Source organism: Petaurus breviceps, unplaced genomic scaffold, assembly GCF_028583685.1.
Source record: "Petaurus breviceps papuanus isolate PSGF00001 unplaced genomic scaffold, PetGlider_PUasm1.0 90808, whole genome shotgun sequence".
Taxonomy (NCBI): domain Eukaryota; kingdom Metazoa; phylum Chordata; class Mammalia; order Diprotodontia; family Petauridae; genus Petaurus; species Petaurus breviceps.
Window position 1 is genome coordinate 2,369,392 of NW_027187349.1, and position 12,402 is coordinate 2,381,793.

General features: G+C 38.7%; 1 protein-coding gene and 1 long non-coding RNA gene across 5 annotated transcripts in view; one reads left to right on the plus strand and one right to left on the minus strand.

Moving 5' to 3' along the window:
• Positions 1-608: 608 nt before the first annotated feature.
• Positions 609-12,402, minus strand: part of TAGAP (T cell activation RhoGTPase activating protein) — an 82,499-nt gene continuing 70,705 nt past the window's right edge. For 3 of the 4 annotated variants that reach the window (XM_069070345.1, XM_069070346.1, XM_069070348.1), the window contains 8 exons: positions 10,676-10,733; positions 9,703-9,769; positions 7,937-8,100; positions 6,889-7,050; positions 6,164-6,273; positions 4,409-4,604; positions 3,678-3,786; positions 609-2,623 (listed from right to left, as the gene is read on the minus strand). In XM_069070345.1, the coding sequence (XP_068926446.1) occupies positions 1,386-2,623; positions 3,678-3,786; positions 4,409-4,604; positions 6,164-6,273; positions 6,889-7,050; positions 7,937-8,100; positions 9,703-9,769; positions 10,676-10,733 (2,104 nt within the window). In that variant the 3' untranslated portion in view covers positions 609-1,385. Of the gene's footprint in view, positions 2,624-3,677; positions 3,787-4,408; positions 4,605-6,163; positions 6,274-6,888; positions 7,051-7,936; positions 8,101-9,702; positions 9,770-10,675; positions 10,734-11,264; positions 11,463-12,402 lie in introns of those variants that run through there. The other variant, XM_069070347.1, reaches the window with a different exon arrangement.
• LOC138147779 (uncharacterized) lies at positions 6,206-8,143 on the plus strand. Its single transcript, XR_011164890.1, has 2 exons — positions 6,206-6,288; positions 7,900-8,143. It is a non-coding gene; the product is annotated as an uncharacterized lncRNA (long non-coding RNA).

Genomic DNA, 12,402 nt, shown 5'->3' on the forward strand with positions numbered 1-12,402 from the left:
GGTTGGCCTCCAAGTAATGAAATTATTTTGGCCACAGCAAATCACAAAACCATCTACTAAGGCGTGGAAGATTTTTGATCCGTGAAATGGTCATGTGTTGCATTCATGATGATCCAGTACGATTTAATGGATTGAGTGCTGGAATTAGAGTCAGGAACACTTGGGTTCAAATCTTACCTCAGATACTTACTAGGCTCGGTGATCCTGGGCTGACCATCTAAGATTCCAGTTTTTCACCTGTAGCACTTATTCACAGGATTGTTGTAAGGCTCAAATGAGATAATGTGAGGTGCTTTGTAAAACTTAAAATGCTATATAAATAGCATAGATACTATTATTCAGTCATAATGATTACAATAGATATGCCCTTGTGGAGGGTCCCTAAAGTAATGACGTGACTTATTTGAAAACTTTTTGAAAGTTTAAAACACTAAACAAATACAAATGTCTTTGCCACATTACATCCTTTTCTCATGCTCCAAGGTTCTGGCTTCAGAGTGACTCTGTATGTTTAGAGGCCAGTATTCCTCCTCATTTACTTGGTGTATTTCCATGGGTCACAGGGAAGAACACAGCCTTGTCACTAAATAATGAGTGAGCAATTGGTGTTTTCAAATGAAGAAGGTGATTTATTGTAGTGTCATTTCATTGACAATTCAAACAATCTCCAGCAAGTATTTTAAAATTTCAAAATGTTAACATCCAACAGTAACAACAACATGATAATAAAAAGAAACACAAAAGTGCGATCAGGAAGCCAATAGCAATATTAGCACACTTCCATCAGTTTCCCCATGATTAATGAGATGGTTAAGAGGGTGCCATTTAACTATTTTCTCATAGATTTTGAAAAATAGTTTTTCTTCTGTGTGAATTCCTCTTACTTGCAAATTGCCCTCTCCATCTTCCCAAGTGATTAGTTATTATAAAACTGCTCATTTGGGATGAACTTCTGACAGGGGAATGATTTTTGTTTCCCCTAGATGAAATAGTCAGGAAAATATGAAGATTTGCATTTCCTCCCAGGCATGCATAAAAGAAAGGCAAAATTCTTTTTTCAAATATCCTAACCAAGGGGAGATAATGCCTCTTTGGGCATAATACATATACATGCAACAACACAAACACTCAATGTATAAGCTATTCCTTCAGTGTATTACTTACAATTATACATTTATTACATATTGCACATATCCAGATTCATACAGACATGAATGACAATTTTGGGGGGTAAACATTCTCTTTGAGGACCACCAAAAGTGGATTTCCAGAAGAAGCTTATTCTTTATCTTCATGAAAGAAGGTTTTTGGAAGCAGTTCTTTTGAGGGAGCCCATATATTTACAGAAGTCACTGAGGGCTTTTTGTGGTATATACCCTGGCTCCCTAAACATAGGATTCCTTGGCATATTGGACCTGGTCAACCTCAAAGACTGGCTGACTACATCTTTCAATGAGACAGTCCTGTTTGTTTGTTAGCAAGGATTCAGACAATAGCCTTAACCGGTAAAACTCAGACCTTGGCATTTGTCCTTTCCTTTCCACGGATACACTGGAATCCCCAATCTGTGCCCAAGTTTCACTTGTGGCTGATGTACTGTCTCTGTTGAGTATTTCTCTGCCATGTGTATTGTTGGTGTGCCCATCATAGTTCAAAAGTAGAAGAGATCGTAGTCTAGAGTCCTGGCTTAGCACAGTGTCATTTATACTTTGGATTGTCTCACTCCCATAGGGAAGAGTTTTGGAAATGTTACAATAATGAACTGCCTCCTTGTAGGATGGTGGATTTCCAGGAATTTTGTGATCCACAAATTGGAATACTTCTTCAGCTGAAAGGAGACGTGACTTTGAATCCCCACATTCTGGAGCTGGCTGGTAGTCAACCATAGCTTCAGTATAGCTCTCCTGGATAATTCTTCTAGTGTGTTGGCTCTCCTTTTTGAGGTCCTTCTTCCCCTGGTCTCTGGGAAAGCGCCAATTTGGCACCTTCTTATGAGTAGCAAAAGAGAACGACATAGAGTGTTTTTTTCTCTCTCGGGCAGGCTTATTGTTTGCTTCAGCAGTCTTTATTGTAAAGGATTGATGCCTAGAGAAAAAGCTCCTTTTTGGACTTGCAGGGGAAACCACTGGTGAATTGGCAAAGACTGAGCTATCAGAGGAACTATCCAGGGAACCACAGGAGGAGGTTTGGGGGAAAGGCCCAATGGATGATTCTGAGCATAAAGTTCCTTCCTTTACTTGAAGACCCAGTGACTTTTGTTTCCTGTGTTGTGAATCTGTTGTTTCTTGACTCCTGTAACAGGAGTTTGCCTGGGGGATGGTGAAGTTGTCCTCACTCTTAGTCAGTTTCTGCCTTGTGATCCTGCTTTCAAGGTAGTCTTTTGAGGATGGTGTGCTGGGCTCTGAGAACCTCCTCTCTTGAGTGATGAGCGAGCTTTTTAGTAAGGAGGCGTAAGAGACAATAGACTCTGGTCTTGACTCCTGTTGATGCCCTCCATTGTCCAAGTCACTGACCAGTCCTCCGGTGTCTGTGAGTAGCTTGTTTTGGGAGCCAGAGTAGCTTCCACCTTCTGCATCACCATCTGTACTCTCAAAGGCTGAGTCATTCTGCAGAGCTGATATATCTGGGGAGAAATTAAACAACATTCAGACTTCTTTTATGGTTTGCAAAGGTTACACTTCAGAAAAATGCTTTACTGTGGCTGACTCTTTTTACCCCAACCATAGCTCTGTAAAACTCTATTAGACTCCTGGAAGTTTGGGCTAAACAAGAAATTTGCTTTTTGCAAAAATGGACTTTTATGTCTCTTGGGACCTGCTATTTTGAGAGGGAGGGGATAGAGAGAAAGAAAAGCACTAGGAGAAATCCATGTGACAGGAAAGACAACAAAGGGGGAAAACAACCTTCCACCAAGAGGTTCATCTTTCTTAGTTATTAGACTGTGAGGTCCTTAAGGGCAGGGATAGTGTTTTTGGCTTTTTGTTCGTTTGCCTTTCTTTGCAACCACAAAACATAGCACAGGGTCTGGTCCGTATTAGGTTCTTATTTCTTGCTGACTTTCCTTGGTTAGAATGTCTACATCTGATAACTTTTTCTTTATTATGGAAGGGAGGTCTTATGGCTGTAATACTGTAGCTGAAGGTTGTTGGATCATAGCACTGGAAATGGAAGGGATGTAGTTTAAACTTTTCATTTTAGAGATGGGAAACTGAAGCCCAGAGAGGTTAAGTGATGGACCCAAGGTCACAGAGGGCATGACAGAATTGGGTTTGGAACACAGGTCCTCTGAGTATGAATCCAGTGTTCTAGATATAGTATACTGCCTTTCACTGTTGTTTAGTGAAGTTAGCAGCTTTTCCTGATGCAAACAAAAGCAGTTCTTAAGACAGGATCCAGAGATACTCAGAATTAAAAGTTGGGTATTCAAGTGGTGCCAAGATGACTCTTTCTAATGAACACACTAAGAAGCTGGGTATGCAATGATGTGGTATCTCTGGGTTCTATTGGTGAGCATGGAGTGGGGAGGAATCATTGGGAAATAACAGTGATATACTTAAAAATCAATAAAAATATTGATAATAAAGGGAATACTATAATTATTGAATGTATTTGGCAACTATGATCACTTGCCTAGGCATAGACTCAATCATAATGACAGTACATAATCCAAACAGTACCTGAACAGTCAGTGGAATCATCAGAAGTGATGCTGGGAGAGTGCCCAGTGATGTCCTCTCCAAATATTTCATAGCAGTTATCAATGAGGAATTCCACCAATGTCTTAATCTGTGAGAAAAACACAAGAGAAAATGTTAACAGATTATATGGAATTTAGTGGTTCCTTTTTTTTATTTTTATTTTTCTGTTAACTGGGTAAAGTACTCATGAGTTCATTAGAAGTGACAAACAGGGAAATGAAAGACCTAGTAATCAATTTCTAGTCAATATTATTAAAATTACAGGGGCTGGTTTCATCAAAGACAACTGCATTTACTTCTTTTTAAATCATTTTTGCAAAAATTGTTCATTTTGCATTTCTTAGACTGTTTTCCTTTTCTATAATTTATATAATCAACTGCTGCAAGGTGTGGTATCCCAAATGAAAAAGCCTCATGTGTATAGTAGAAAGTCAGACTGACGCGATAATGACTGGATTTTGTCTGCTGGTTGACAGCATGATTAGAATAATAATGTATGTTGGGTGGTAGGTTATGAAGCTCTCAGATGGTGTGTGGATCTATGTTAAATGCCAAGAGAGTGAAGAAATCACAAATTCATGCTGAATTTTCCACTTTTCATTGTAATTTTGACCCAAACGGCAATTTAGCAATACTGATTTTTTTTTTTGGTAAGGACTATAGTAATAGGAGGAAACTTTGGGAAAGTCCAAAGATGGGGAGGAACAAACCTTGTTGTTCAACTCCTTCTGGGCATCCAAAGACAGGCTTTGGTCAGTGTTGAGGGTCAGCATGTTGGGTCCAATACAAATGGCGAGATTGCTGGAGTTCATCTTGTTGACATCTGAATTCTTGCTGATGTCGTAGAGCATGCAGACCAAATGCTTGAGCAGCAGGAGATTTGCCCTTGGTAGTTTCTTTGTGACCCTAGAATAAGATGTCAAATAGACTTAAAAAAAAGAACTTGATGATGGTGGCCTGCAGAATATTCAAGGGATCTTCCTTGTCCTATCCTAACTAGCGCTTCCCTGTACAATGAGGAGCATAAGAAGAACAAAGCACACATGCAGAGACAAAACTTAGCATCGAGAAACTTCCATTTAGAAGTGTCCATTGGCAGTGAACTGAGCACACCCTGAAGGCTTTGAAGGCCTAAAGCCTTTATAAAGAAAAACACCCACACCACCACACTTGTCTATTAGTGTGGGTGTAATTTTCAAGCATGGCTGCAAGTGAAATTCCTTCCAGCTCTATGATTCTCTGATTCAAGAAAGCTCTGCAGTCTTGTTCTGTACCTGAAAGTGTATGGACTACCTGTTAGCTGAGACTGATGTTCCTCGTCTCTTTACCCTGCAGAATTTGTTTTCATAGGATATGATCTTGGGCATTTCTTTGAGCTGCAGCCCTCAAAGAAAGGCAGCAAGCATATCATAGACTGGCAAAGACAACTTTTCAACCAGTGCTCATGAAGATCATCACTGTGGTAACCATATTTAGTAAGGGCTACAAATTATGTCTGTATTTCAGTCTGTTTGTGAAATGGAAGGATGGCATTTCTTGTTCCCCTTGCTCACAGAAAAGGTTCAGTGTTTGAAAAGTACTCTGAGTTCTTCTATTGAGATAATTTTAAGATGAATCTTTTAAAGGAAAAGCACCACAAAACTTCAATGTCTTCTATTCTGTCCAAGTTATACTTTAGCCATCCAACATGATGTTTACATAGTCCACAGTTATTGGAACAGTGTGTTCTTAGGGTTTGATGGTTTTAAAATTAGATTTTAGGACTGTCTTTTCACTGATAAATCCAACTTTTATTAGTTATTCAAATATACAGTCCTTTGGAAGATGTACCTAAATTGAATACATTAAATTCTATATTGAATACTGAATATACTTATGTTGATATGCTTATTTAATTCTATTTAATTTCTAGCTCAGATGATCATTAGAGTGCTACTCTGGGATTGATGACTGTCCCATTACATATCTGTCTCTGGAAAGAGCACTAGGAGATATTTTGTAGGATAGTATATTTATTTTACGTGATCTCAAGTTCAGAACATTAGAGGTATCCTCTAGAAACCCCTAGTTTTGCTTAATAAACTTTAATGGATTTCTCATCCATGAATTTATTTAAAACCTCCTCAAATCTATTTATATTCTTATTAAAAACTATTTCTTGGTATAACAAGTTCTATCCATTTATTGCTTGCTTTGTAAAAGTTGTATTTCCTTTAATTGGGTTCACAATGGTCTCTTTCAAGTTTTAGGAATACCCTCTAGTTTTCATTTTCTGAGGGGTGGTGAAAAAATTACCCCAATTTTAAAAACTCTATGATCTTATAAAATTCAGTCATAAAATACTCTAGCTATTGTCTAAGGTTGGACTTGATGGTTTCTGAAGCCCCTTGATGCTCTAAATCTATGCTTCCATGTCTATTGATATAGAGAACTGATTCCCAAAATCAATTGTTTTTATTACTTACTGTTTCAGGCTCTCAATTTTGTCCTCCTCATCTGGCTTCTCTAGGGCTGCCATCCACTCTTCAGACAGATTTGATGAAAGTAGCTTGAGTGGGATACTCCTGAGGAAATCCTGTTTGAAGAAAAGGTATGTGGCTTAACACTGTCTGTTGTGGAACATGCCAATATCTTTGACGGATTCCTTCCAGGGAAACCAGTTCTTATCTAAACATATCTATCTCATTCTTATAACTTCAATTGGGGAAACTATTTCACATTGCTTTTCAGTGATTACCTGGTGGCAGGTATAAAATTATATTTCTAGGTATAAACTAAAAGTAGCAGTGCCTTTTAAAGTGGGGAATCTGGTTCCATGAGATTGACCATAAGTCAGTCTTGTTGTTTCCTATTCCTGCAAGAATTTGGAAACACAGGGATAAAGAGAGTTCCGATACAGAAAAGGTCACTGAAATGCCAGCCTTTAAAGGTCAAATAGTCTGAATCTTAGAGTGACACAGAAAATTGTCTTATTAAAATAATCAGTCACAAGTTTATTTGAATCTTCAGTCTGTATCTATCATCTCAGCCCTGGTTTGAATCCCAGCCCATGTATTTACTATCCATATGAGCCTGGGCAATTTATGTCTCAGTTTCCTTATCTGTAAAATGAAGGAGCTGGAATGAATGGCCTCTAGAGGGTCCCTTCCAGTTCTAAATATATGATCTATAACCCATAATATAAATTTACCTTAAAAACTGCAGCCAGTAGGTGCACAGATCTGGTCTCCAAACTGACCATTCCCCCAGAATTGAGCTCTTCCTTAAGTTCTTTCCAGGCCTTTTCATTGGCAGCCTTCCTGAATATTCCTTCTGTTGAAGGGCCTTTACTTCGAAGAATATTAAGAATTTCCTATAGGAAACATGTATAGAAATGAAAAACGATTACATTTATTGGATTTGGCTGAAGCAAAATTAAGACCTCTTGTTTGCTGAGGCTCACAGACCTAAGATCATATTAAGATGGCCCAAAGGTTATTTTTGTCTTAAGTTCAGGATCAATTCTAGCATGACGATGCCTTTCACATTAAGTTGCTCCTTTTTCAAGTTTTGTGCCAGAAATGTCAGAAACATGAATCTAGCCACTTTTATATATACGTTTTTCTCTTTCAACATGGTCACTCACTGTTCTCTTCAACATTGCCCAGCTTTTCAAGGAAAGGCGTCATGGGAAATGCTAGTTACTTTACCTAGTCTCAAATACACTTCAGCTCCGCCTACTATGAAGCCCTCCCATATAAATCAGGGCTTCTTCATCTTTTTTTTGTGTGCCATGGTCCCCTTTGGTAGTCTGGTGAAGCCCATGGATCCTTTCCCAGAATAATGTTTTTAAATGCATAAAATATATAGGAGTACAAAGGAAACCAATTATATTGAAATACAGTTATCAAAAATTTTTTAAAATAAAAACAAGCTTAGGGATCCCACATTAAGAAGCCCTGACAGTAATACTGAATGTTAAATATTTTGTTTTAAATTCCTAATATTCTATATCTATAATCTTTTGCAGCTTCTATTAAGCCTGCAATATTGGGGAGGTTGGACCCCAGGGAGAAGAGCATGCATTTTCCTGATGTGTTCATAAATGCAAATTCTGTTTCAAAAAGGAAAGAACCAGTAGGGAATAACTTTACTTCAGTAGTCTCAGCATGCTCATCATAAAGACACAAACTCAAAGGACTCTACTTCTTGCATTCAACAGGAAGACAGAACTGAAGTGGGTTTGGAATCCAGTATACCTGAATGGGTTGGGGAAGGATGCCATCTTCACCGCAGATTATTGACAAGGGCTGGTCAAACAGGGAAGGTTTCCCTTCTGGTGCCAAAGACCCTGAAGAATCGGAAGAAGAGGTTGTCCTTCTCATGGAGAAAGGCCAGGTTATCACCTTTCTCTTCTTATTTTCTGTGACAAACAATAGTGAACAAAAGGGACAACTCAGACCAAATTGTCATGTAGCAAATGGGACATGAGTAAATATACATATTGCATTACCACATAATAGCCAACTAAAGGAGGTCATATGGGAGAAATAATTTCAAAAAAATTAAGAAAATAGAGAGGGTAAGAGAGACTCAATCAAGAGAACCATGACTAAAAAACAACCACATTATCACCCAGGCAACTGAGCCCTAAACATCAACACTAAGAAACAACTAGAAGCCTCCACCTTTCCTGTTTTTATGCTGAGACAAGTCTTTTCTCTAGGATAAAGATGCAACATGTGGGTCACCAACACTCTAGCTTTAAAATGGTAGTTTTAATAACTACACTGGACATTTCTGGCCAGACACTTATCCATGTGTTTGACCATTCCAGGAGATGATTCAGTATTCTTATTTCCCTATTATACAGATGAAGAAAATGAAACTCTCTGAGAGGAAGTTACTTGCTCAGTTTCATAAAGATAAAGATAGCATGAACTGTAATTCTTTGGAACCATCATAGCATAAGCTGACCGCGAGGGGGCAGTCTCTGCTGGTGCTTTCTTTCCCAGCCAACTTGGGCTGTGTCTTGTTCTTACTACTAAATGAGGGAAATGCTTGTACCCAAACCCTGCACTTCGGAATTTTCAGTGTTAACTCTTAGCCACAAAGTTTATTCTTTTCTCCAAAAGCCAGAAATGGACATTTTGTTTGACAAATTCTCTATCCCAGAAACTTCATGTTCCAGTTCCCAAATAGGGATATTCCAATGGTATATAGTGCTCCCTGGTAAAGAAATTTCCTTTATCAACACAGGTTGACACCTTCTTTATAACTCACTGTCTTAGAGTTGCCCAGATCACTGAGGGGTTGAGTGATTAAGCCCAGGGCTACATAGTGAGTATGTGTCAATTTGGACCAAATCTCTTCCCAGATCTGAAACCAGCTTTCTATTATGTCTATGCATTATCTGCCTCTTACCTAATATATAATATTGACTGGTCTACACACACACACACACACACACACACACGTAGACTAATTCCCATATACAATGCCTATTAAAGCTCAGGAGAGCTGCTAAGCCTGCATTTGGGTCAAATATACTGAGGAAGCTTTAAAAAAATTTGAGTTGGAGAATGTTGGTACATTCTCCAATGGTTGGTACAACCAGCTAAGGTTCTAACTTATAAGCAAAAGCTACTAAAAGACGTAAGGTCCAAGACACTAAAAGAGGAAGGGGAAAATGAGAAAGTTGGAAAATACATTATATTTATAGTATTTACATGCACATTGTTCCCTTGGCCCTGAAGTCATTAAAAGTGTATAAGGTAGCCATTAAACTGATTCAAAGCCCTTGGGAGAAAGTGGTTATTCTAGACAGAGCACAGTGCCTCTTCTTTCTGAGCCATTGGTCCCTGAGCCATCAGGCTGCTGGCCATCTAAGTGTTAATGTTCTGTAGTGGTTAACAGAACACTTATCAAACAAAAATTCCTAGTAACGAAGCCGTTGTGGTTTTGCGAACCAAGAACACTGACTCTAACCATTTATATAAGATATGGGTTTATTTTTGAAACTCACCAATCAGGTGGCCAATCCCATCTTCACTATCACATTGTGGCAGCAAGTGGTGTTCTTTGACATCACCCTAGAAAGATTTATCTCGGTTAGAAATCAGTTATTAAGGCAGTCCTCTCCCTAAATTAACTCTGCACATGACACTGAGGATATTTTACTTAAAAAGAGATTAAGAATGTTAAATCAATTCCTAGAGTCTAAAATTAATCTTTTCTTGAATTAAAAAATTTAAATTAGCAAACACTTATTTTCTCTCCTTTTCTCTCCCCTGGGGAGGAAAAAGAACAACAACAAATCCTCATAACAAATATGCATAGTAAAGCAAAACAAATTCCCATATTGACTATGTCCCAAAATATGTCTTGTTCTGTATGTTAAGTACATCATCTCTCTGCTTCTCTAGGATTAATCTTAAACTCTAGGGAACAGTATGTAGCAGATTCCAGTTTAACTGGAAATTTAAGTTGCTAGATTATTATTAGATCCTAGCTTTAGAGTTGGGCAGGGCTTTAGAGATCATCTAGTCTAACCCTCTCATTTCATAGAGAAAGAAACTACCTTGGGCAAGTCACTTAACCCCAATTGCCCTACCTTCCCCCCTCCAAAAAAAAAAAGAAACTGAGGTTCAGACAGACTAAATGATGCCCGAGATCATATAATTAGTAAATGGTAGATCTGGGATTTGAACCTGGGTCCTCAAAACTCCAAAATCAGGGCTCTTTTCATGCCACATTGCTTCACGTTTACATGCCTACATATCCATCCTAAACCAGGCTCAAGTGAATAAAAATTCTAGTCCAAGACCACATATTTAATTTACTTTTAATCTCTGACACTCAATTAAAGTTTCCGTGTAATCGGCATTTAGTGTTTTGGATTGTAAGAAAAAGAAAAGAAAAGATCATGAAATCAATGAACAGGCTTGGGCTCTGACCCGTAAGAAAGAGGAATTTCTAAAAGCAGTAGGGGTACTCACAGTATTGCAGCCGCTCAATACCTTCATGAACTTGACTTCTTTCTTCTCTCGGCTCTGCCTGGAGTAAAGGAGAAAGCAAGAGAGTTAAAGCCCAGTAAGTCAACTGCAATGCTGCTCTGCTAAAAACAGACTTTTAAAATTATTTTGAGAGAAAGAGGATTTATTTAAAGTTAATTGTATCTGTTGCCAGTGCCAGATGCTCTGAGGAGAGAATCTATAACTCGTTTATTTCCTAAATTATTTAAGTATGAGAACTTTGCCATTCCAAAATGTAATATTCTTGTTTACTTTCGAACTCGAGTTTACTTTTAGACCGAATGATTTTTCATCCATCAGTCAACACAAACTGATATCAAAACAGCTTTTAAATAATCAAGATTTTGCCTTTCTCAGGAATCCAGCTACTTGTAGAGGTGAAGAGAACAAATCCAGCAGTCATATAGCCCTAAGAAGAGAGACCACATTTTCAGCCCTCAGAATCTCTGTTGACATGCCGCTGTTCTCTTACATGTATTCTGTCAATTATCCATGATTAGGTCCTCAAGGCTTTGTATTTATTACTTAGTGGTAATCCAAACAAAGTACTTACCCTCGGAGGGTCTTCAGCCAGAGCTGTTTCACCTCTGATGAACTGTACAAAATGGGACAAACAGCATGACACTGTGCCACAACTAGCCCTCTGCTGAAGAAGGAGGAGACTGAAGAGTTCTAAACTCATGTGTTGTGCATTATAAGCAGAGAGTGGGGGCAGGTGGAAATTCACAATGTAACGGAGACAGGAAGAAGCATCATGGGGCTGTCACACATAGACAAGGCCAGCCAAACACCCTAGAGCTTGGAACTTCCTCTTGCCTTATATGGCACAGGGGTACTTTTTTCTTTTCTTTTTTCAATGAGAGCAAACAAAATCTGTGAGCTGCTCTGAGTGGAAAAGATGACAGAGAAATAGACTACAGGTAAAGGTTCTCCATAATGTCAGAGGTGGGATGTGTGAATTAGAAATGATGCCATACTATAGGTAAACACTCTGGCCTTTTCTAAAGAGGGAGTATTTTAAGTGACATGTTTCTTACCTTCAAATGACCATTCTGTTGTTTGTGTTACCCTCCTCCAGACCACCCACTATCCTGTATGACAGTCAGTGGTGTTTTTGTGTGTGTGTGTATGTATGTGTGTTCCCTGGGTGCCAAGCACCATATTAGATACTGTTAGGGGACATTCTGTGTAGCGTAGAAGGAATTCTAGACTGGGAGTTTAAGTCCTGACTCTATTACTTACTAGCTATGTGACCCTGAGTGAATTACTTCATCTTTCTGGGCTTGGTTTCCTTTTCTGTAAAATTAAGTTCTTGGAGTGGGTGAGAGGCAGTTTGGTGTAACAGATAGAAGGCTGGCCTTCATCTATTTGCCGAAGCCTAAGTCTTAAATCTCCAACTAACTTCCTTTAAGACATCCTAAGTTGGATGTCCCATAGACATCTGAAACTCAACATGTCCAAAATGGAAGTCATTATCTTTTCCCAATCCTGTACCCTTCCACCCTTCCACTCCAGACTTCCTTATTACTATCAAGGATGCCACCGTCCTCTCGGTCATACAGGCTTAAAACTATGGCATCATCTTAGCTCCTCACTCTCACTCATTCCACATATGCAATCTGTTGTCAACATCTTATGTATAGGTTCCCTTCTCTCCACTCACACAGCCACACAACTGAATCGCCTTGAGT